This window comes from Odontesthes bonariensis, chromosome 4 (genome assembly GCF_027942865.1).
Source record: "Odontesthes bonariensis isolate fOdoBon6 chromosome 4, fOdoBon6.hap1, whole genome shotgun sequence".
Taxonomy (NCBI): Eukaryota; Metazoa; Chordata; class Actinopteri; order Atheriniformes; family Atherinopsidae; genus Odontesthes; species Odontesthes bonariensis.
The window spans coordinates 3,347,022-3,372,582 of NC_134509.1; the positions used below are offsets into that span (position 1 = coordinate 3,347,022).

General features: G+C 42.7%; 1 protein-coding gene across 3 annotated transcripts; it reads left to right on the plus strand.

Moving 5' to 3' along the window:
* Positions 1–770: 770 nt before the first annotated feature.
* On the plus strand, positions 771–23,026 carry LOC142378234 (uncharacterized). 3 transcript variants are annotated; one of them, XM_075462510.1, is made up of 20 exons: positions 771–1,932; positions 3,818–3,917; positions 4,044–4,083; positions 7,193–7,234; positions 7,370–7,458; positions 7,544–7,640; positions 7,758–7,900; positions 8,071–8,243; positions 9,089–9,192; positions 9,279–9,646; positions 9,752–9,824; positions 11,776–11,830; positions 11,920–11,968; positions 12,068–12,391; positions 12,500–12,595; positions 14,133–15,744; positions 18,714–19,309; positions 19,441–19,517; positions 19,626–19,728; positions 21,003–23,026. In XM_075462510.1, the coding sequence occupies exons 1-20, from the start codon at positions 1,767–1,769 to the stop codon at positions 21,973–21,975; spliced, it is 5,280 nt and encodes a 1,759-aa protein (XP_075318625.1). In that variant the 5' UTR covers positions 771–1,766; the 3' UTR covers positions 21,976–23,026. The 3 variants fall into 3 exon arrangements, with proteins under 3 accessions (XP_075318625.1, XP_075318628.1, XP_075318626.1); XM_075462513.1 differs by having other exon boundaries at positions 21,006–23,026; XM_075462511.1 differs by having other exon boundaries at positions 18,717–19,309.
* Positions 23,027–25,561: the final 2,535 nt, after the last annotated feature.

Consider the following 25,561-nt stretch of genomic DNA (forward strand, 5'->3'; position numbering starts at 1 on the left):
ATAGATAAAATAACGTTACGAAATGAAACATTTTAGATCGAGTAATCTGTGTCAGAATGTTTCATTCGGTGTGTTTGTGATCATTAAATTGTGCTCGGAAGAGTCCAGTTGACATGTGGAGGTCATGACCAGCAACCTGAGTATTTATATAGCTTAGTTTTGTTTTTTTAATAAGCCTAACTAAAGCTAGCAACAGAACACAGGAAAAAAGGTCAATGATATCCATGTGTTGTGATGCATAAATATACCATAAATAAAATACATAATAATAATGATAATTATATATTATATTATATTATTATTATTATTATTATAAAATATATTATAATAAGTAATATTATATAGTATTATTATAAAATATATGATTATAAATATATTATAATAAAATAAAATATATTATTTTATTTAGTGGTGTCCCCCGTTTAAATGGAACCTTCAGTGGAACCATAGGCTACATATGAAGAAGAAGAAGTTTATTTATATAGCACCTTTCATAGATAAAAATCACAATGTGCTTTACACAGTAAAACAAAAAAACACCAAGAGAAAACAAGTTCATATATGGATACGAAACAGAAATATCTCCCATTGTGCCAGTTTAGGATACCTAAGCTTCTGAAAGTGTCCTTCGTCATATATATATATATTTTTTTAATTATGCATACAAAATAATTTCCTCGTACTTAAATCGGGGCTCAACTGCTTTTGAGTGGGGATAAATCGCTTGCCTTTTAATGCACTCTTTGTAAAACCCTAGTTACATCCGGTTCCGTCCGACGCCATTTTGATGAAACAGCGAGGAGAGGAGCAACTTGGATCACCGAAATGGATTTTATGGATTTTCACTGAAGAATCATCTGGATAACTCTGTTTTTTTCGTGGTGGAAAATTATCGTGGATCGAAGAGGAACTTTTTCCTCTCTGACTGCAAAACTGGTGGATTTAGACAGATTATTTGACAGCTAACAACATTAGCATTAGCCCCGTTAGCCACTAGCTGCTAGCTTTTGTTAGCCATTGGTGTTTCATAATGTGTTCAGTGGCGAGGCAGGATTAGCTTATCTTCATGTATAGCATGCTAGCGGTAGCCATTTAAACGTTAACACGGACCTGGACGATTTCTGAATAATATTTTTTGAAGTCTTAACTGCAGTAACGTAAACATTGTGGAACATTTTTGAAGTTTTGTGGACTTTTTGAGGGTCTCAATAGTGTTTCTCTATATTTGATCATTAAGGACTGTGTCAGAAAAGCAAAACATTGCCCCCAAGGACTGCTGCTGCTCCGGAAACCCGAGGCCCGCTGCTAGCTAGCTACACAAGCGGCTCGCAGCGTGGCGGTTTGGGCTTTCCATCAAGGACAGTTCACCACGGACTTGGTCTCATTTACATCCATGTGATAGAAATTTGTTGTGCTGCTTGGACTCTCTTGGATTTGGTCGCTCTCTGTTGTGTTTTATCGGACTTTAAAAGGACTGGCGAGGTACACGGTGCCTCTCAATGGCGCTCTGGCCTCAGACCTCGTTCATTTTTCTTTGGCATTAACAAGGACTCCCTCGTCATCTGCGAGCCGAACCCGTTTCCCATTTTTATCCCTTTCTTTGTCCAGTTGTTTCAGCGAATATTCAGAAGGTTTTCCCATTAAAGTCACCACATTTAGCCTCCTGTGTTCAGTGTTGACGCTGTTTAATTTTCTTATGACAGGCCTGTGGTTTTTTTTTTGTACTTGATTGACCTTTGCTTAGACTTGTTAAAAAAAAAAAAAAAATGTCGTGTGTTCACTATAAGTTTTCTTCCAAACTGGACTACAACACGGTCACTTTCGATGGGCTCCATATCACCCTCAACGAGCTTAAAAGACAGATTATGTCCCGGGAGCGCCTCAAGGCCACGGACTGCGACCTGCAGATCACCAATGCGCAGACTCGAGAAGGTATTTCAACTAACGACACACTGCATGACGCCAGAGAAACCAGTAATCCCATTATAATCAGATTGTGAGTAGATAATGGTGGTTAGCAGGCAGGCTGGTATTTTTTTAACACGGGTTTGTCTTTGAGGGTTTTTTTCCCCTCTTTGTATGACATGCAGTTTGTTGTGTTGTCCTGCAACTAGATATTGTGTTCATTATTAAAAAAAACAAAGTAAACTAATTGATATTAGAAGTTAATCTTTTATTTGATATCACAGGGGCGGATATTGCTATAACACTAGCTGAATACTTAATGAAGTTGTCCCCTTTGTTTTCCATTTTCCAAACACAAGTTTGCAACGGACTCATTGTTCGAATACTGAATAATTACATTACATCACATTACGGTCATTCTGCAGACGCTTTTATCCAAAGGGACTTACAATCAGTGTGTTCCACATCGGAAGGCAAAAGAACTTCAGGTCACAAGAAATCATAAGTGCGTTTCCTTCCAAAACCAAACAGCTAAGAGCATAACTAGTGCTAGAGGAAGTTAGTTACAGAGACAAATGGGAAGACAATTTAGGAAACTAATAAGTGCGTAAGGAGCTGGGATGAAACAGGTGATGTCCTCAGAGGGCGGATATCAACTGATCAACTTCTAAACTCAAGACATTTGAACTATTTTGGTGTAAACTACTCGAAAACCTGCACAGTAGTTGGTTTACGTGTTTTAAGACTGCAGCATGTGTGGTTGTTGAGTCGCACAATCCAGAGTAACGCTGCATTCGGTATGAAGTTGTATCATTTCTGCCTCTTTTATTAAAGAGTGAGAAACCATGGCTGCCCACTTATTATTATTATTATTATTATTATTATTATTATTATTATTATTAGCGCTGGGCGAGTTAACTTGTTAATTTTTTAACGCCGATAAATATTTTATCGCGCATTAACGCAGTTTTTATTTTATTTTGTAAAAGTCTGTCGCTCACAGGCTTTTATTTTGTAAAAGTCTGTTGCTCACAGGTTTTTATTTTGTAAAAGTCTGTTGCTGTCTGCTGTGGAACAGGAAAAGAAAGTAATCGGCGGATCCACCAAACATGGAGAAGGGTACGGAACTTTTACTCGGCCATTTTCATTTTAAAGTTCTTCCAGACGGCGGAGTCGACAGAACCAAAGTCATCTGTAAACACTGCCAAGTTGAATTGTCTTCTCAGCGTAGTAGTTCCAGTCTAAAATATCACTTAAAGGCAAAACACACAACTGATAGCAGCAAGTCATTCAAGGAAACAGACAGTGGAGCGAGGCTTCTACATAAAAACTACAGAAAGATGCTGATGTTAAAAGTGTGTTTGCACAACAAATGTTATGGCACTTTCATTCATATGGCAGCACATTTAAAATAAAGCTAAATGCTAAAGGCTATACGCTACTTTTGGATTCATTTTTGGATTCTGCGTACAAATGCGATTAATCGTGATTAATCAGGGAAATCATGTGATTAATTAGATTAAACATTTTAATTGTTGCCCAGCCCTAGTTATTATTATTTTTCTTTTTTAAACAAACATCCAAGACTCATTAACTGAAAAAATAAGAGACGTGAAAACAACCCGGTTTTTATTTTTTAGGTAAAGTAAAAGTTTGCATCAAGACTTAATATAAAGAACGTAGCGGTTTGGGATTTTTATACCAGTTTGATGTTGTAATGCTGAATAATGATACGCAGGTTAAACAAAAAGGTAAGAGATGGATATTTCTGACAGATCTGCTTTGGCGCCTTTCTCCAAATTCCACCAATGCTTCGTGTTCTGATGAATGAATGAATGAATGAATGTCGGTGTTGCTGTTCAGGTGTCGTGAGGTTCCGTGTTCTCTAATGATCTCCGTTGTGTTTTTATAGAGTACACAGACGATGAAGCCCACATCCCGAAACACTCATCGGTGATCGTCCGCCGCACTCCGATCGGAGGTGTAAAACCTGCTGGCAGGACGTTCATTGTGTGCGTATACTTATAAAACAAAATGATTACTTATTTAAATGGAGAACATCTCTTTACTAACATGATTTTTTATAATATCTCCAGTTATTAAAGGCTGAAAGTTTTCTTTCTCTTTGGTTTCTGCAGAGATCGTTCTGACACAGCTGTTGTGGGATCTTCTAGACCCGTATGTAAAACAAACCCAAAACAACACTCTCTCCTCCTCACCTCTCACTATCCCACTCTATCTGGCTTTAAACACCTTTTCTCGAGAACATTCTGTCAACAAAAATCGAGTTGTACCTTTTGTTCACTGTGTGTTTGCTACATTTGTGTTCAAATTTCAACCTCTATATGTCATTTGATGTCTTTTTTGGGGGGGGAAGGGTTTCCTGGAGTCACTATAGTTAATATAGTGTATTGTTTCTAAAAAAAAAACAACAACAACACGGTGGTTTTGTTTCTATTTTTGAAATTAGCAGATTAAAGTACATTGTGGCTGACTGAGACTTAGTTATGACAGACGACAGACGAGCCACCATCGTTTCTTTTGTTAAATGCATTGAACTGTTGAACTGTTGCCACATTATTATTTCCTGAGAACTTCTTTAAAAGTGACTGTATTTCATAATGAAATGGTTTTTTTGTAGCCTGCTTCAGGTCAGGCAAAATGTATTTTGAAGGGATTTGTAAAAAGGAAACTATGGTATTTTTGTACTGATGATTTATTGTCATTTATTTTTTGTAAATACATTTTTATTTATTGGTTAAAGAAGCAAAGCGTGGCTGGGATTTGATTGTAATTAACTCTGATTGCATTTACAAGACTAAATTTGTGCGAGTGGATTTAGATTTTCCAGTTGCCTTTTTTCTTAGAGTTCAAAAAGCTCACCCTGCTAAACATTTATTCTCGGATCTGTTGTTACGGTAACAACTATTGTCAACTGTTTTTGTCTTGTACAATTTCATCATGAAGATGTTCTGTTTTGCATCTCGTATGGACTGCACATCACCCTTGAACTTCTAAGGCTCACATATTTTACTCGTTTAGATTCTAAGTGCCTCTTTTGCAAAGAAACCAGTACAAGTTCAAAGTGTGTCATTACATCTGTAGTGTGGGGAATCAGTGAGAAGCTGGTTTTAAATACCAAAGATGCTGTGATTTGGCCTCTGATCTGTAATATTGTGACACGATCACAAATTACTTTAAAAAAACAACAAAAAACAAACGTATAATCAGTACCGTGAATGCCCTGTCACTCTCTGGAGGCCCTCCGATGGTTGCTGCAGTGAGAAGTAATGCTGGTGTAGTGTGTCCTGTAAGCTGTAAGCTGCAGAACCTGTCAATAAAGTTGTTCAGCGGTTCGGTGTCAGAACCGCTTGCACCAGATCCCTGTGTGTTCCCTCCACAGCGTACTGCAATAACCAGTGTTTCCTCCGAGCCCTGCTGATCATGATGGACACCCCACCCCGCTCCTCCGTTTACTTACTAACGCACCTTTTGCTTAGAAGAACCGCGCAGGACAGAATATGACTTTTTTTTTTTTTGTCTGGGCTTGACACTTAATTCCTCCTTAACACTTGTAGCGTGAGGCTGTTTTAGGGGGACACTTTGACAGATTGCTGCCTTAAATCAGGCTCATTCTAAGAAGAGAAGTGCACACTTTTGTCTTACCGGCCATAAATCTTTTGATACTTTTACAGCGTTTGCATTTTTTTAAAGAAAACCGGTCGGCAACTATCTGTGCGAGCTCATTAGGTTTCCACAAATGAATCTTTGAACAGTTGAATGAGTTTGAGACAGTTTGGACAGCTGCTTTTGACTAGGTGGTGCAAAGCCTTGAATCCCCTCTCTGGGGTGAAAGGAAACTGCACCATGTGCAAGTAGCTACTTTCTTTTTTAGAACTTATTGACGAGCCCTCTTAGCTTGGAAGGTTCGATTTGTTCAAGAAGAAGATTGCAATTATTCTAGACTTAGTGCTTAGATGTAGTAGGAGAAAGAGGACACTTTGTGCAGGCCCAAAAATACCATTTTTAACGTGGGAAAAGAGCAGAAGTGCCATCAGTAAGGACACTTTGCATTTAAAAACAATCGGTTTATATGCGTAGGTTTTATTTTCCCGTTTAAAGTGATACTCCGGAGTAGATTCAACCTGGGGTCATTTGAACCGTGACATCCAGCCAAGTAGCCCACCCGCAGTTTTTTCGATATTGGCTGAACATCAGCCGAGTTACTGAGTTATCCCGAATAGCTTAGTACAAGGGTTAATGGATCCTGGCAGTATCTCCAAAATTACCACACTAAAATCACATGCCATGACACCAAACTTCTACAGTAGTACAAATATGGTCTGTACTCACAAAGCGATGCATTTGGAAGTTTGTACATAGTCCAGGAGTTTATTATTATCAACACAAGCCTGATAGCTTCTCTGCAGCTAAAGCTGCGTCGACGTCACTTCCTTGATCTGGGAGCTTCAAAGTAAGATGAGGGTTGAGCTACTACTGTAGACAACAAAGTATATGCTATATTCTACATGTTTTTTTTATGATTTTTTTTATGTTGTAGAGTTGTGAATTTATTTTATCAATGGAGAAATTGAGCAGCCTTGCTTTGTTGTCTACAGTAGTAGATCAACCCTCATCTTACATTGAAGCTCCCAGAAGTGACGTCGACGCAGCTTTAGCTGCAGAGAAGCTATCAGGCTTGTGTTGATAATAATAAACTCCTGGACTATTTACAAACTTCCAAATGCATCGTTTGGTGAGTACAGACCATAGTTGTACTACTGTAGAAGTTTGGTGTCATGGCATGTGATTTTAGTGTGGTAATTTTGGAGATACGGACCAGGATCCATTAACCCTTGTACTAAGCTATTCGGGATAACTCAGTAACTCAGCTGATGTTCAGCCAATATCGGAAAAACTTCGGGTGGGCTACTTGGCTGGATGTCACGGTTCAAATGACCCCAGGGTGAATCTAATCCGGAGTATCACTTTAAATGACTTCAGACCGACGCAAGCGGAGGCGTGCGCGTTCTTTTCTGGATTTTTTTAAAGAATTGTGATGCTCGATAAGGGGGGTGAACATCATGAAGAAACGTCTGTAATCTAAGCTCAATTGTGTAAAATCTGCATCATTTAATTTGCAAGTGTGCAACAAAAAAAGCCCTGTTTTTTTTGGACAGACTTGAGTGGACTGGACACAGATATGGTGTGGAACTATCTGGGCTCTTCCAGTGTATGTCAGATGGACATTAACACCCTTAATTTATATATTCTGATTCTCCTGCAGACGGATTCTTCTCCTTCTATGTCTCTCGCCCAGCTTGCCAAGGTAGCGTTTGTGTAAATCATGAATTTCTTTCCTTAAGTCTGAATAGATGGCTTTTATTTATTTATTTTTTACTTTGGGAGGAGTTTATATTCTCTTTTTCTCTAAATTTCACCTTTCTCCGTTATGTGTTTGTAGACCGCAAACCTGGTTGATGCAAATGCGTCAGAGGAGGACAAGATTAAGGCTATGATGTCCCAATCAAACCACGAATATGATCCTATCCAGTTAGTAAAAAATGCACACTTTATTCCCGAACCGCAAGCTTATCAATCTGTATTCCAATAAATCTAACTGGATTTGTCTCTTCAGTTACTCTAAGAAGGCAGTTGGACCCCCACCTGCTAACTACACCTGCTTTCGATGTGGGAAGGCAGGTCACTACATTCGGCACTGCCCCATGCTGATGGTAATACTTGGTTATTGTTTAGTTATTGTCTGTGGTTCTACTCTTTTTTTCTTAACCTCAAAGCGATCTTTTTTCACACTTTACACGATGATAATGTTTGATTTTTCACATTTTCAGGTGCAGGATAAAAGTGTGGACGGGCCCAAGCCGGTGAGAATCAGTAAGGGCATCCCACAGAGCTTCATGGTGAAGGCAGAACCGGGGACCAAAGGAGCCATGCTGACGAGCACCGGAGAATATGCCATACCTGCCATAGATGCGTACGTGTCAACCACAAACACAGTTCTTTCTTATTCTTACACATGTACAGCATTTGTCTTTTGTTTCCAGTCAAAAGTCAAGTATCCACAATTTTTTTTGTTGTTTTTAATCCCTGCAATCTTATTTCTTATATCTTATTCATCCTTTTTTTTTTTTTTTTATTTAAAAGGGAGGCGTATGCCCAAGGAAAGAAAGAGCGCCCTCCATTTGTTCCACACGACCAGTCGTCGTCCGAGGATGACAACGACCCGATCCCTGACGAGCTCTTGTGTCCGATCTGCAACGACCTGATGACGGACGCCGTAGTGATACCCTGCTGTGGAAACAGCTACTGCGACGACTGTGAGTTCTTCATCATTCACCATCAGTTGGTAACCCCGTAAACCAGCGATACTCACTATTTTTTTTCACAAGAGCCATATTGGCAGCAAAATCAAGGGAAGAGCCACTTTTACCACAACATACTGAGTCCCCTTTTGCAAATATGCATTTCTACATATAAAACATCCCACAAAAAGATACAACACAGCCAATACATTTTCAATTCAGACCACATTTACCTTAATACTGGGATGAGCTGAAGCTGGCGTGCATGTACTCGACTTTCTTCATGTTGTATTTGTAGTTTGTTGTTGTAATCATAGTGAGACATTCAGGATGAGCATGGTTTCTGTGCTGGTTTTTGCCCTTTTTAATTTAAACCGGTCCATTGTGCCTGCATCTCGCGCTGGCTAAAGGAGCTAGCGTGCTCTGGTGGTTTAAGCGGGCTGCGTTGCCAGGTTTAACAGAGCCCCCTTTAGGAAACACCATTAAGCCTTAATTAATACTTAATAAAAATACTTAATACTGTGCGTTATTCGCTGTGTGTTATTTGAAAAAGTGTATTCTTATTGTTACCATATTGTTATAAGCTACTATGCGAGTGTGAGCCGCCAATTAAAGCTTGAGGAGCCGCACAGTGAAGGGTTCCGTAAAGGGTTATTTGAAGTATATAACCGCAGATGTTCAGAGTTTTCAGCGGCCTCTGTCACATTTCGATCATTTTTTGTTGGCCCAGTCAACCACAAACACAGTTCTTTCTTATTCTTACACCTGTACAGCATTTGTCTTTTGTTTCCAGTTTTGTAGTTAGAAGAAAACTCCTACTAAAACGGATGCGAGCTTATGTCCTTTTTGCCTGTTTTCAGGTATCAGGACTGCCTTGTTGGACTCGGAGGAGCACATCTGCTTCACGTGCAAACAGTCCGACGTTTCACCCGACAATCTCATCGCCAACAAGTTTCTTCGGCAGGTCAGTCGCTTCGGACGCATGCGTTCTGATTCGGTTCATTTTACTTGGAATGTTTCTGAAAACCGATGAAATATCTGTTCATTTAGGCTGTAAACAACTTTAAGAATGAAACGGGATACACCAAACATGGGCGCAAGCAACTCCAGCACGCAGCCCCTCCCCCACCGCGCCCCCAGCTGGTCAGGCCTCTGCAGTCCAGACAGCAGGACCCTCTTCTGGTCAACGCTTCCAACTCTTCTTCCACAAGCGCACCCACAACAGCCCCTAAAGCAAAAGTTTCTCTTCCTGCACCTACTACTGCTGCCCCCGCTGCTCCTACTGCCCCCAGTCTTCCTCACACTGCTGCTGCTGTTGCTGCTGTTGAAGAAAAAGATGCTTCACCGGCCCCCGCACCTGCTGCTGACCGCCATTCTCCCGTGCTCACCACCAGCCAGGGGGAACCACCTCCACCGGGGTATGTTTAGTCAATTTTTAGTGGTAGAAGGTGGTGTGCTAATGCTTTGATGAAATGAATTGAGCTGTTTTTTTATAGTCGTGACGTTTGTCTGTTTGTTTTTAGTGAGACTGAGCCAGAGCCTGCTGCGCCTGCTGTGACACAAGACTCTTTAGGAACCTCAGAAAGCGTCTCGCAGGTAGGTCCATCATCACCCGAACAGCAGTGCTTTGGTGTTGTTTTCGACAGGAGAGATTTGGAGTTGGCGTGCTTATAATCCTGTGCTACAAAGGCAAACATTTGTTCCAAATAATTTCACCAGTCGTCACTAAAGAAGCTGATCAGAAGAGCAGATCAGTTGTTGTAAGAAAGGAGAGGAGAGCTGGCCTTGATCAGAGCTGGAATTAAAGTCCAAGTAAAGCACAGATGAATACGCTTTCTGAGATATCGACAAGTAAACGACATTTGGTTTGAAAAAAACATAAGAAAATTAAAGCTGCAAGCAGCCTTGTGCGGGACCGAGCCTGTGCGCACGTCGGGGCACGCGCTGGACGCTGTAGTCCCGCACCCTCTGCGTTGGGGTCATTATGTGCTCGTACGTACGCAGAGTAGTTGTTGAACATTTCTAGGGGGCGCCACTGAGCCGTTTTGCTCACAAACGCCATCACATGATTTTTACCGCCTAGCCACGCCCACGCCCTTTGAGGTTTAAAAAAGTTTCTCCATGGTTCCCCCCACCCCATGTCTTAAGAGTAACCTGGCCAAGTTTGAAGTCTGTAGCATTAAATCTGTAGGAGTTCGATCATATGCAAGGCGTGGAATCGGGCAAAAATGGCACCAAAATGCACCTTCCATCCAAAATGGCCGCCTTCCTGTGGACGTGGGACCATGGCGGCATGAGACTTTTTTGTGCTTCTCGGCATGATGAATGAGTGTACCGAATTTTGTCGTCCCACGCGAAACTAAGCCCAATGCGGGCACCATTTTTAAGCGTTATAGGGGGCGCTACAGAGTCAATGAGCGACTCCCAAAAATATAAAGTCCAGATTTTTTTCATTTTTTCATGACTGGCAGGTGGTGCTTGCAAAATTTCCTGAGTTTTTTACAGATACAATAGGGTCCTTGCAGTTTCACTGCTCGGTCCCTAATCAGTGGTGCTCTTTGCTCCCAGGTGCAGGGGGCGTGTCCGTTGGCAGTAATGATTGACAAATTTCAGAACAGCTCAAATGAACCATGCTACAGTGCAAACAGCAGAGTTTGTTTAAACCAGTTTGCCCTTAAATTCACCAAACCCCACTCGCATGAGCTGCATTTCAGCTTTGAAATCTGGAAAGATGTATTTCTGCTGTGAAGGCAGACTAGTTGGCTAGCTAAAAAAAAAAAAAAAAAACAAGTAATGCATAAATGTTTTGGTAATTCTACCATAGTCCCAATATGGCTGCTCTCATTCATGTATTTCTGACGTATAAACTTGTTTTAAACACCGACTGTCACTCAGCTCTAATAAAATTCTTATTTTACGACTGGAGCAAAGGTGATGATCAAGTTAAATGGCACAGATGAGCTGCAACTGTAGCTCGACTCAGTTGTGCTTATTGTTTGGGTCATGAAGGCAGCATGCAAGGCTTGAGAATTTAAGTTTTTTAACAAAACGGTTTTTCCCAGAACGGTTTAGGCCCAAAATCCATCTGTGATCTGTTCAGAGAATATAAAGCCAGCAGAGCTCTGAGATCCAAGGACTCAGGTCAGCTGGTCCAGTCCAGAGTCCAGACTAAACATGGAGAAGCAGCATTTAGCTGTTATGCTGCAAACAAGTGGAACAAACTGCCAGTGGAGATTAAACTTTCACCAAATGGAGACATTTTTAAATCCAGGTTAAAAACATTTCTGTTCTCATGTGTCTATGCATGAAATCTGCACGATATCTTTTAACTTATCTGGACTGTTGCTTGTTTTTAAATTCATTTAAATGATTTTATTTGTTTCTCTTTATATTCTTTTATGTGTTTTTAATGCTTCTTCCACTCCCTGCTGCAATGCTTTTATTTTATGTGAAGCACTTTGAATTGTTCTGTACATGAAATGTGCTACACAAATACATTTCATTTGATTTGATTTGATTATGTAATAAACTATAAATTCCTCCACAGAGCTACAGTTTACCCGTTATTGGCCACCTGCCCCCCGCACGGCCTCATCCTCCAGGTCAGTAGTTGAATTTATTAGTCTGAGATTCTTTGAGCCTAAAGGAAAGGTTGGGAAAGAAAGGTAACACCGTCTCTTTGCTCTGTCAGGTCACCAGTCACGAGCCAACCATTCTCAAAGAGGAGGAAACAGAAATTGGTAGGTCTCGACCAGCCGCCTGTTGGCCTGTCTCATCTTCTTATTGTTTTCAGTGTTTCAGTCTTAAAACGCTTAATGCCCTTTTCTCTTTTTAATCAGGTACAGAGTTAGAGGCGAGCACCCCTCCGCCCACCTGCCGACGGCTCCACCTCCTGCACCCGTTCCTCAGATCTACCCATCTCTCCTGTACCCCCCCCCACCACAGAACTACCCGCCTCTCTACAACTCCGGCCCCGGCCTTATCCCGCCACCTTCCATGAATTACCCGCCACAGCCTGTTTTTGGCCCCGGACCACCGGGGCTCAACCCTCCCTGGATTGCCCCCGGTGCCCAGCCCCCTCCGCTACCTTTACCCCCATCCATGTCCCAGCCCCTCCTCTCTAAGGACGATTTCTACCGACAGAGGCACCACAGACAAGACAAGTGAGTCGTTTCTTTTTGTTCCGAGCTCTTCAGTAAGTTACAGCGGCTGACTGCAGACTGTCGCTGGGGTCATGGACATGCGTGAATGATTTGTCTTTGTATTTACAGAGTTACATCCAAACTGGATGAGTTTACTAAAGACTTCCATGAAGAGCTTATTAAGAACAGAAAATCACCAAAGAGCCGGAGACCATTTTATCCCAGGTAACTACATCAGTGCTCACAGGTTGCTGTTCAAACTTGCAGTTTGCTGAATTTGACTCTGCTGGTGGCCCGTGGCTGCTCAGTTTCTGCCATCTCTGCCAGTTTAACACAGAAACATCACACTTTAGTTTACTGGCTGTGTTTCCAGTTCAGTCTTTAAACATTTTAGCTTTCTCTTGACCAACAGTTTGCTGCCAGAAAAAAAGATTTACCCCACCACCAACACAACAACATATTATTTTATTATGTATAATCTTAAATACAAAAAGGTACAAAAAGATACCACATGTAGCTTACAAAATGCCATGTCAATGTATATTAGAAGTTATTTAAGTTATTTAATTTCACATATAGCTTATAGCAATAAAAAAAAAAATCCACTGTCGGGACTTCTGTGTGAATTTGCACTTGTTGTGTTGCAAACACAAACTAGACTGAAATTAGCTGCATGACATGATGCCTCAATTCTAATTCTAGTTCAGCAAAACTAAAAATCAATCACAGTCGTGGCTAATAGCAACATGTTAGCAAGAGGCTAACAGATAGCCTATAGCCTATGTCACTCATAGAAATCTGCATCCCTTTATCTTCTGCCCGTTTCTCCTCTTCTTCTTCTCTTCTCTTTCTAAACTGGGCACCTGATGGCTTCTTTGGTCTTTCACCATGATGACTCCACATTATTACCTTTCCTTTTCCCATTAACGCCGTCCGTTCACCCGTCAATCAACCGGAGTCACGTGACGTAAACAGATTCACGTGGATGACTGCACAGATTTTTACATGTTTCACATAACCCAGTTAATTACATGAAGGTATATGGGTCTATGTTCATTTTAGGAATGAAATGCAGTTTATTTGGATTGGAAGCAGTTTGTGTTGTGGCCTGGGATCAGTCTATCCCCTGCCCAGCACCCACTCCACTAACTGGACATGGAAATGAGCGGATAGTCTAGAAAACTGGCGTTTTTTAAATTTATTTTTGTATTGTTTATTTTAATTTTATTTTTGTATTATTTATTTTAATTTGATTTTTTTATATAATTTTTTTTTAATTAAAATATTCATTATTATTATTATTTTATTATTATTTTTTGAGGGCCCTCACATAGAGTGCGCCCTGGGCGGTCGCCCACATTGCCCATAGCAAAAACCGGCCCTGTGCCTTTTAGAAAACTGTGTTGGAAATGACATTTACAAAAAGAAAAGGTCACCAATTTTTCAGTTTTTACATTTGCTGACGTTTGATTCTTTTAAAAAAGTTCACGCAGGCACACAGTGAGATGGAAAAATGTGAATGAGACTGGCAGTCGCCTCTTATTGCAACCAGAGAAAAAACGGAACTAATACTTACTCACATGAAATGGTTATCATGTGATTGAACAAAAAAACCAAAACCAGACTATTAGTTGGTCTGTAGTACTTGTAATGACTACATATGCATGATACTTCATCCCCTTGTTAATTGTCTTTTAAAATGTTTTATTTTTTTTTATTGATAATCTGTTTTTGCCTCGTTCCTTTTCTGTTCATCTTGTAGACCCCGCTCATACAGCCGCTCACCCTTCAGCCGCTCTCCCTACTCTCGCTCTAGATCAAGATCCAGATCCAGGTCAAGATCCAGGTCTTACTCCTTTTCCCCGAGTCGATCCCGTTCACGTTCGCACGGCCGGTCTTATCCCCGCTCCCCGTATTCCAGACGAAACGGACGCAGTTACGGACGCTCGAGGACGAGGTCCCGCTCGCGTTCAAGATCTTACGGCTACCGGCGCTCCGGCTCGCCGCGCTCGCCGCCCTCCTACCGGGGAGGAGGCTGGGACGGAGCGGAAGGAGCCGGGCCCTTCAGGTCCAGGTCGCGCTCGCGCTCCCCCGGTGGCTTCAGGAGCCGCAGCCCTGGCGTACGAAAGCCGCCTCCTCGAGAGTTGCCTCTGTTCGACCTGAAGGGACCCAATCCCGGAGGCCACGATCGCTGGGAAAGAGAGCGCTACCGACAGTGGGAGAAGGAGTACGCAGACTGGTACAACAAGTACTACAAAGACTACGACAGCCAGCATCCCTCCATGCATCAGAGGGGCCACGGCAGCCGAGACCGAGAGCGAGAGAAGGTGTCCTCATCGTCCAGAGACTACTCACCCCAGGGGAGAGGGAGGCGGGGGAGGGACGAGCGAGGGGCTCCACCTCACCATCTCCCATCTTCCTCCACGTCGGGGACCAAGTCCAGCGCTAAAATTCTCAAGTCGAAGAAAGTAAAGAAGAAGAAGACGGGCGACGAAGCGGAACCGTCCCAACAGTCTTTGGACCGAGGCGATGCCACTCCCGTCAGAGACGAACCGATGGACGAAATAGCTTCAAACGCTAAAACGCCCCCCGTCTCCTCGAGGCCACCCGTCAGTTCTGCAACCTCCAAAGCGCCGGCCTCTAAAAGCGCCGCTTCGTCCGCCAAACCCCCGACCAAGTCCGTGTCGAAGACTCAGTCGGACAAGTTGAAGAAGGAGAAGAATCAGAAGGTGAAGGCTAAAGTTAAGACCGAGAACGTGAAGGCGAAGAGCGACAAGTTGAAGAAAAAGACCGTAGAGGCTGTGGCACCCAAAAAGAAAGAATCCTCCTCTTCCTCATCCGTCGCCAAACCGTTAAAGACCACGAATAAAACCAAACCAGAAGACGCGTCCAACGCAACTACCCCGAAAAAGGAGAAGGCTAAAAGCTCCTCTGTGAGGCCTGCCGTGATGAAGACGCCTCCCGTTCCCTCCCAGAATCTGCCTCTACCTCATCCCTCTCTTCACGAAGGCCCTCGATCGAGCCACGACCTGCGCGGGCGAAGAGATCTTCCTCCGAGGGAAGGCCTCCTCCCGTTCCCCCATCAGCACGGACTCCCTCTGCTCCTCCGAGCTCCGTCGCCAGTGGACGGCAGGAGGAGGATGGGAGAGGAGTGCCGCTCCATCCTCGGACCTCCTCCTGGAAAGCTGAGGAGAATAGACGGGTTCGGGGGCGGAGTCGACGTCATCTCTCACTCGCACCTGTCCCATCAGCCCCCGCTCCACAGGCTGCCACCGCCCTCCGACAGGTCGACCTTTCTTCCCCCACCAGGGAGGCGTGAGCTGGGCCCGGTAGACGCAGACCGAGGATCCATCAGACCTCTGATGGATATTCAGGTAATCCCAATACATCACAGTACGACTTTTTGCTGCGTTATACACAAAGAAAACTCCAGTGGCTCATTTTTCATGCCTAATTTAATCTAATAGAGATTTTTTTTTTTTTTTTATTAGGGCTGGGCAACGATTAAAATGTTTAATCTAATTAATCGCATTTGTACGCAAAATCCAAAAATGGATTTTTGTATTGTGACCAAAAAAACTGTACAACTAAAAGAAATGTTTTGTGACAGTGATCGTGACCTTTGACCACCGCAGTCTAATCGATTTATCTAAATGAATATTTGTGAGAAATCTGGTTAAATCCCCTCGAGATGTTCTGAGGAGAATGCGGTCCAAGCCCAAAATACAGAACTTTAAGGAGGTATACTTCTAGTTCTGTGGGTTTACTTCTACATTTTATGTAAGAATGACTTGCTGCTATCAGTTGTGTGTTTTGCCTTTAAGTGATATTTTAGACTGGAACTACTACGCTGAGAAGACAATTCAACTTGGCAGAGTTTACAGATGACTTTGGTTCTGTCGACTCCGCCGTCTGGAAGAACTTTAAAATGAAAATGGCAGAGTAAAAGTTCCGTACCCTTCTCCATGTTTGGTGGATCCGCCGATTACTTTCTTTTCCTGTTCCGCAGCAGACAGCAGCAGACTTTTACAGAATAAAAGCCTGTGAGCAGCAGACTTTTACAAAATAAAAGCCTGTGAGCAGCAGACTTTTACAAAATAAAAGCCTGTGAGCAACAGACTTTTACAAAATAAAAGCCTGTGAGCAACAGACTTTTACAATAATAAAATAAATAACAAAACAGGGGTGGTTTGTGGTTGTAGTGGGCTGAGCAGGCGCCCCATGTACAGAGGCTATAGTCCTCGCTGCAGCTGGCCCCGGTTCGAGTCCCACATCGGACGGTCCTGTGCTGCGTGTTGTTCCCCCTCTCTCGGCCAAATTTTTTATTTTTATTTTTATTAAAAATAAAATTAAAATAAATAAAACCTGCGTTAATGCGCAATAAAATATTTATCGGCGTTAAATAATTAACAAGTTAACGCGATAATAACGCGTTAACTCGCCCAGCCCAAGTTTTTAGTTTTTATATACATTTTCTGAACAAAATGCAAAGTTAGTTGCTTGTATGTGACATGCATGCCACTGTGAAATGAGAAAGACACAAAGTAAATCTACTCAAAAGAAGATTTGACTGTAAACAAAAAAAACATCCGACTGGATAGGTGAATCAGTTTATTCCTCTAATGTGAGCATCGGAGGAGCTTTCTGTGGGGTCAGACTCATTCCACCTTTCTGCCCCTGCAGAGTCCTCACAGGAATTATTGCCCCCCCCCTCCTCCTTTCCGTTTTGAAGGATAATGCAGGGGGGCCCATTTCTTGTCCTCGCATCAGTCTCTTTACTCTAGAGGATGTATTTCTCCACCGGTATTTCTTTACCTGCAAAACCATTGTATTTTAACGTATAATCAACTATTTATTCACATTTCTTCCCTTATATGAATTCTAACAACAGTAACTATAATTACTCAATAGACTTCCTGCATAAACTTTTCAAACTAAACATTGACACAAAAATAATCTGTGAATCTGCGGTCATTAATAACAATAAAACTACTTGATACACGGCAACGACGCCATCAAAGGGCAAAAGATGCAGGCAGATTCAACAGGGTAGAAAAACCAACAAAAACGGCACCTCTGAAGCGCGCTTCTCCTCATTTCCTGGTTATAAGCAAGGAAGAGGCTGTGTTCCAAACCGCATACTACATACTGCATACTCATCGATCAGACAGTATGCAGAGCGTTTACCCACAATGCATTTCACTCCTGCCCGAGCCGAAATCAGCAGGCCTGAAGCTGATTTCCCTTAAGCTCTAAACTCTGTAAACTTTAGCAACATTTGAAACTTTTTCAGGTGAGAAAGTAGTCGTTTAGATCCCCAACGTGTTGAAAACCTGACAAAATACCGGCTGTTTACAATTTGGTTCCCACGAATTCGGCGCTACTAAAGCTAGCCGCAGTGAGCAACGCACTTCCGGTTATTTTCACAAAATAAAATACCCGTTCCCTTTTATCATAGGGAAAGCCATTAAGATACAATTGGTGCTTTTGTTTTGAAAACAGGAAGTGAACCTAGCCTCGTTGTAGCTAGCTTGAAACTGCCGTTTTGACAGGAAATGACGATCGGCGACGTCACGTTACGTTGCATCTTGGGTAGTTTGAGTATGAGGGGCACTTTATACGGAAACGAAAACGGGTTAAAAACGCAAAACCTTTTTGCGGATGCACTATATCGTTTAGATGGTAACGGCGTTTTGGGGGCATGAAAACGCAAAAAAGTGAAACCGCCCTCCAGAATTCTTGAAAACGCTCCACTGTCGCGCCACCGTGTAAAGGATGAAAAACGCAAAACTGCGTTTCTCGTCACATATAAATTACGTGACAAGCATCTTGGTAGTGTTGCCACCTAGCCATCTGGCGTGTTTACTGCATCGATAAATATGAAACGTCACACACTTTTGCGTTTCCGTATGCACGCAGATTTTCACCCTAAAACGCTCGTCTAAACGCAGATTTAAAAGTGAAAACGAAACGCCACTTTTGCGTTTTGGTTTCAGATCGTTTCCGTGTAAAGGTAGCCTGAGTAGTAACCCCATGATGCATACACAACATTTCGGAGAATCTAGGATGCATCCGGGAAAAAAGTCAGTATGAGTAGTAGGAGTAGTAGGAGAAGTATGCGGTTTCGAACACAGCCAGTGAGTCACCTGAAATGTGACGTGTATTTCCTGTTTCAAAATAAAAGATTTACAGATTGTAACAAAAACAAGCCGTCAAAAGGAATTCCATTTTTCTCATTTATTTAATTACTATCCCAGTAATTGTTGGTGGGGAAACTCACTGCTCTCACAAGGCTGACATTTTCTGACATACCCCTCTTAAAAGGCTTTTCTCTTGTCCTCAGAAGCCGGTGAGGAGGATCAAGTTGAACAGAGATCTGGGCAGAAGAGGCAGCACTGAGTCGGCGCCGTCGGAGAGGACGCAGTCGGGCTCCGAGAAGACGACGACCTCCGCCTCGGATCGATCGGCGGCGGCGGCTCATATCTCCGAAGCAGACAGACTCGGTGGTGCGACGGATGGAGCTGGAAGGAAGGAACCGTCGGGGGTTTCCAGAGAGAGGCCGAGCAGTGCCGGGGAGAGACGCCACGCTTCGGACAGAGAGCAGGACAGACACTCTGGACAGGACAGAGAGCGAGAGAGGCCGTCTGGTTCTGACAGAGACCGAGACGTTGGGCCCGACCGAGACGGGGACTGGGTCTCTGGGTCGGGCTCGCAGAAGGGTGCAGTGGACAGAGACACAGACGGAGAGAAGTCGGAGAAGACCGAACGGAAAAGCTCCAGCAGTGTCGTTGGGGGAGGTAGGTCCGTCTGTGTAGATAAACTGACCATCGGAGAGAAATGTGCCGCCGTCACCAAGAGACTTCCAGAGCATCAGGAGAAAGCAAGCACGTCCTCCAAGGAGAAGGGCGAGGCCTCAGAAAGGGCTGCTAAAACTGACAGGTTATTACCTTTTTTATTCTGCCGCTTGTCAAAACACGATCCAGATCCACAACTGAGAGAAAGCACGATCCGCTGAGTCTGTCCGTGAACAAAGTTGTTAATAGATGTAATTATATTCTCTCATTTCCCAGGAGTGCGTCCAAGGACAGAGCAGAGAGGAGTGTCACCTCTGGAGAGAAACCAGCTGCTGCTGCTGCTCACAGAGAAGGTAATTTAAAGCTCAGTGAAGTGCTGCTGGAGATGATTGATTGATTTTTATCTTGTGCATTTAATAAAGCATTCATTGAATCCATATCCGTTCCCCCTGCTCTGACAGCACCACCTTCGACGGGACTCAAAGATGTGAAGGAGACGGCTGTGAAAAGCAAACCCAGGATCAGCCGCAAGGCTCTGACGAGCCACAGCGCCGGCTCTGCCAGGTGAGTCCTGAAAGCGGTCTAAGATCTGTTCATTTGTTCTTGGGTACATTTTGTTATTAGTGTGTTCTCTTTCTGCAAACCCCCCCCCCCCCAGAACAGACAGTTTATTTTCAATCAGCTACTAGTTATCAATGGGAAATATTCCGCAGTATGATCATGGTCTGTAATTACTCGGGCTGGGCGAGTTAATTCGTTATTATCGCGTTAACTCGTTAATTATTTAACGCCGATAAATATTTTATCGCACATTAACGCAGGTTTTATTATTTATTTTATTATTGTAAAAGTCTGTCGCTCACAGGCTTTTATTTTGTAAAAGTCTGTTGCCCACAGGCTTTTATTTTGTAAAAGTCTGTTGCCCACAGGCTTTTATTTTGTAAAAGTCTGTTGCCCACAGGCTTTTATTTTGTAAAAGTCTGTTGCTGTCTGCTGTGGAACAGGAAAAGAAAGTAATCGGCGGATCCACCAAACATGGAGAAGGGTACGGAACTTTTACTCGGCCATTTTCATGTTAAAGTTCTTCCAGACGGCGGAGTCGACAGAACCAAAGTCATCTGTAAACTCTGCCAAGTTGAATTGTCTTCTCAGCGTAGTAGTTCCAGTCTAAAATATCACTTAAAGGCAAAACACACAACTGATAGCAGCAAGTCATTCAAGGAAACAGACAGTGGAGCGAGGCTTCTATATAAAAACTACAGAAAGATGCTGATGTTAAAAGTGTGTTTGCACAACAAATGTTATGGCACTTTCATTCATATGGCAGCACATTTAAAATAAAGCTAAATGCTAAAAGCTATACGCTACTTTTGGATTCATTTTTGGATTCTGCGTACAAATGCGATTAATCACGATTAATCAGGGAAATCATGTGATTAATTAGATTAAATATTTTAATCGTTGCCCAACCCTAATATTTACCTTTTTTTGACTTGTGATCAAACGGGACTGACGGTTAAAGAAAAAACAAAAGTACATGTTTTATTACCCAAAATAAGAAAATGCCTTTTCAAGAAGGCTTTTGTTTTAGTACATTTGATTCAAATAAAAAGATATCATCTAAAATGCCAACATAAAGAAGAGACCAATGCAAAATAACTGATAAATTCATGCCTGGATACAACTCGGAAAGTATTGTGTCAATAATTTAAATCATTGGAGCAGAAAAAGTTATTGAACATTTTGTCACCCAGAATTGTATAATACTGTTATTATTTACAGTGATCTTGGCATTTTGTTTTTGTAGAAAAGTAGTAATTATTTGTAATTCTTCACAGTAGGTCAACTCAAGAAAAAAAGCAGGACTCAGAAAAAGAGCAGAGGAACGTATCCTCCAAACCTGCAGAGCAGCCTCAGTCGAGTCCGGCGGGGAGCCGCGGTCCCAGCGTCAGCCCGGCCAGAGAGGAGCCGCTCATCCAGCCGCTCATCCAGCCGCCCCCCCGCTCCAAGTGGGAGAGGGAAGACGACGAAGAGGGTCAGGACGACGCGCTCACTGCGCCCGCAAAGGAGCCCTCACCTGTGCCGCCAAGGAGCCGAGGCCGAGAGGGGCACCCCGAGGCCCCCAAGCCCACCAGGAGCGAAGGCCGGGACGCTCCACGGGAAGAGAGGAGGGGAGTGACGAGGGAGGAAAAGAAAGGGAGAGCACCCAGGGAGGAGGGCAAGAGCAGCAGGGTCGCACCGGCAGATTTGGATAAATCAAGCAAAACAAAAGTCTTACGGGAGGAGGGCAGAGGAGACAAAGAGGAAAGGAGATCTGCAGTGAAAGAAGAGGAAAGAAGGGGCGGAGGACGAGAGGAGGGGCGAGGACTCCCAGCGAAGGAGGAGAGGGCAGCAGAGAGCCGAGTGGGAGGAGGACGAGAGGACGGCCGTGGCCCGGAGCCCCGGAGGCAGCGGCTGTGCTCCGACCTGACGCGCGAGACGGACGAGGCCGCCTTCGTGCCCGACTACAGCGAAGGCGAGGGCTCGGAGCCGGAGCGAGGAAGGAGCGGCAGCGCGAGCGCCTCCGTCAGCCAGCCCTCCCACAGCCCCACGCCGAGCAACCGCAGCGGCTCGGCCTCCACCTCCGCCGCCGACAAGAAGAAGAAGAAACACAAGAAACACAAAAAACACAAGAAACACAAGAAGCACGGCAGCCAGGAGAAAGAGGGGGAGCCCAAGAAGCACAAACACAAGAAGAAGAAACACAAAAAGAACAAAGACAAGGAGGCAGAGGACGACGGGAAGAAGACGGAGAAAGAGGCGTCGTGCTAACGGGCTCAGTTTAACAGGACGGACGATAAAAGCTGTGGAAATAACAGCCTCCAGCTCTGCTCCGTGCACCAGTGGAAGGGATGAGCCGGAGTCCGACCGGCCCCGGCACACCGGCTGATGCTTAGACGTTCTCTTTGTTGTACCTGAACCGGGACGGCTGCTGAGGTCTCTTAAATGACAAGCTCTTTGTTGATTTTGGGGTCATGGAAAAAAAAACCTCTGGATTGCTGCTGTGACGCGCTCGTTGTGATCAAACTGAAGCTGACCTGAAAGGACTTGACAATTAACCGATCCCGCAGCAACGAATCTGAAATGTGGGAATAACAAAGTGTTCTCAGGGATGTGACCGCTTCTTCGTAGAGGAGGAACTGCTCGTCCTCTTTACTTGATTTCATTTGTAAATAGAGATGAACATATGCTTCGTATAAATTTCTGCTCACATCCCAGTGTGCTCTTCAGTGCTAAGATATAGAAAAACCTTTCACTGCTTTAAAGGCCATAATAAGTGTCTATTTTTTTCTCCTTTTTATTTTCTTTTAAGGACTCTACTTGCAGTTTTGCACGTTTTGGCACATTTACTACAAGTAGTTTATATTATTTTTCAACATTGAATATCTTTTAAGGCGGCCATTTAACAAAATATCTGGATCAATGGCCTGAATCCAGGTTCTGTAACCTGGTTTAAAACAAAAAACAAAAGGAAATCTTAAGAAACGCTTGCAATTAAATCGACGGTTGAGCTAAAACGTGCAAAATCTCTCTAGTTTAGTTGTTAAAGTGAAAGCAGACCTTTATGCGTACACGCCACACTGGATTGTATAAAGACAGGATGTGCTTATTTAAAGACAAATCAGGCGTTTTTGTTCCAAAGGTGCAGTCGCTGTGTAATCACTCGTCAGTGAGTGAGTGTGTGTGTGTGTGTCGGTGTGCAACTGAAACGTCTGGGGAAATGTGACCGTTTGGAGGACGGGTGTTCTTACAAAATGAAGTGGAAGCTTCTTTTTTTTTTTTGTGTTTTCGGTTTTTTTTAATAAAATTTTTTTGACTCAAACTAATTGTCTCGGCTGTGTTTTTTTTTTTTTTTTTTTCTTTGTTTGAAACATCAAGCTTTTAGATTTTAAATGTAGAAATTCATCTGTAAAAAGTTGGTCCCAAGTTTGAGGTTATGTGGAAAAATATGGGAAGTGATGAGTTAAAAACTGCAGTTTGCATAAAAAACGCACAGCAGGGAGTACGTCGGGCTTTTACACTGACGGTGCATCTTTAGGGGCTGATATCTGTTCTCCACATGTAGTCATGGTTATAGTTGCCGTGACAGCCAAATGTAGATGTTGATGTAATATTGACCAACACATGATTTTACACTTATCAAAACATGAGAAAAACAAATTTAGCTTGCAAAGTGTAAACATAATTACACCATCTTATTGAAATGTCTTATTTATACAGTTTGGGTTACTTGAAATTAAACCATTAAAGGGATAGTTCGCCTCTTTTGACGTGAAGCTGTATGACATCACATACTAGCAATATCATTTATGAACATTTTCTTTCTCTGGGGTTTAAAAAATAAAGCGTTTTGCTTCTCAAAACAAGATGCGTTCAACAGAGTAATACATTTGCATCACAAAATGGTTCTCCAGGAAAAAGTCAGACCTCACAATCGCTTGGCCCTATTTTCTCTCCCTTCGTATCACTGCCTGCTGTGCAGACCGAGCAGCAAACACCGTAACAGGCGCGGCTGTCGGCAGGCGGCAGCAGGCAGTGATACGAAGGGAGAGAAAATAGGGTCAAGAGATTGTGAGGTCTGACTTTTCCTGGAGAACCATTTTGTGATGCAAATGTATGTGGTCCTAAATTGGAAATGGTTGTTTTGCTCACGTCTGGGTCCCTGCCTCATTTGGAGGAGCTTAACCCATAAGAAACCAGATATTTTTCCATAGATAAAAATAATAGGGAATATGAAATGGACCAAATGGATCCCTACTTAGACTTTTGCTTCCAAGACCCCACACACTGTGACAGAAAAATGGATGGATGTAAGGTAAATGGTCTCAAAAATCCCAAATTTTCTCCATTTTAGTTTAGCGTGTACGCATGCTGACATTTATCAACAAACGGAAAAAGGTAAAAGATTGCATGGATTATGTCGCGGAGTGAAATGTTGCTGTCTGCTGAATATTAAATTCAAATTTAATGCATAAGAGTTTTTTAAACCAAAGTGAGAAAATAGGGCCAAGCGATTGTGAGGTCTGACTTTTTTCCTGGAGAACGATTTTGTGATGCAAATGTATTACTCTGTTGAACGCATATTGTTCTGAGAAGCAAAACACTTTATTTTATAAACCCCAGCCAACTAGCCGGACTACCTTCATCAACACCAAAACGAGGCTGGAACTCTGCTCACAGGACGCAGCAGGGGGTAAGAAGATGTTCAGAAATGATGTTGCTGATATGGGATGTTACACAGCTTCATGTCAAAAGAGGAGAACTGTCCCTTTAAAAGTGAATTGGCGTGGGTTTTAGTACAAATTTAGCTTTTGGAGCTCCTGCTGACAAAGTGTAAACATAATTACACCATCTTATTGAAATGTGTTATTTATACAGTTTGGGTTACTTGAAATGAAACCTGGTTGCTATTTATGTATATGGAAAAAGCTGATATTATATAAGGAAGATGAGCTATTTGAACATTTCTAATTTGTTTTGCGATGTACAATCTCATAAATCTTTTTCGATATTTATCCTTAATCAAATCAAATCAAATCAAACTTTATTTATAAAGCACTTTTCATACATTAAAGTTTAGCACAAAGTGCTTATACATGTTTAAAATCAGCCCCCATCCCCACCCCAACACATACACAAACAGAGATATGCACACACACATAAAAAAGAATAAAACAAATAAATAGATAAATATAAATAAATAAAATAAACTTAGAAACGAGTGGCTCAATAAAGGATGAAATATTCATATTTGTCGTAATTGAGTACAGAAGAATAGAAGACGGCTGACTTTTTAACTACTATCCAGTGATAGCAAAGTGAAATTCCATACATTACTGTTACAATGTTAAGTACCTCAGCGACTGCGATTCTTACGTTTAAAACTTTACAGGATTAATAATTGTTTTCACGTGCATCATGGACGTAATAATGATGACCGGGGCCTTTTAGGACGGTCACAAAATGCGCAAGATGTTGAAAGATGAATATAAACCAATAAAAAAAAGAAGAAAAACCTCACACCGCACATTCAGAACATGATCCAAAGATGTTCTGCCGCACGTGGAGTTTCAGCTTTATGTGGAAATTAAATGTGTTCCTCAGAGTGGATGGAGTGCACGTTCCAAAGCAGTCACAATGATGAGTTTCAGGATCTGTGACGGCTCATTACCAGCGTGAATAATTAAAGTCGAGTGCCCCATATGGAGAAACGTGCAGTAACACGGAATTAACACCGCGGGGCGCTCTAAGCCCTACGACTGAGATTACTAATAAAACATTTCTCTTACATGTGTCAGCTCTGAAATACCACATGTCACTACCCGCCTCTCCCACCCAAAGCACAGCGGTGAGCCGG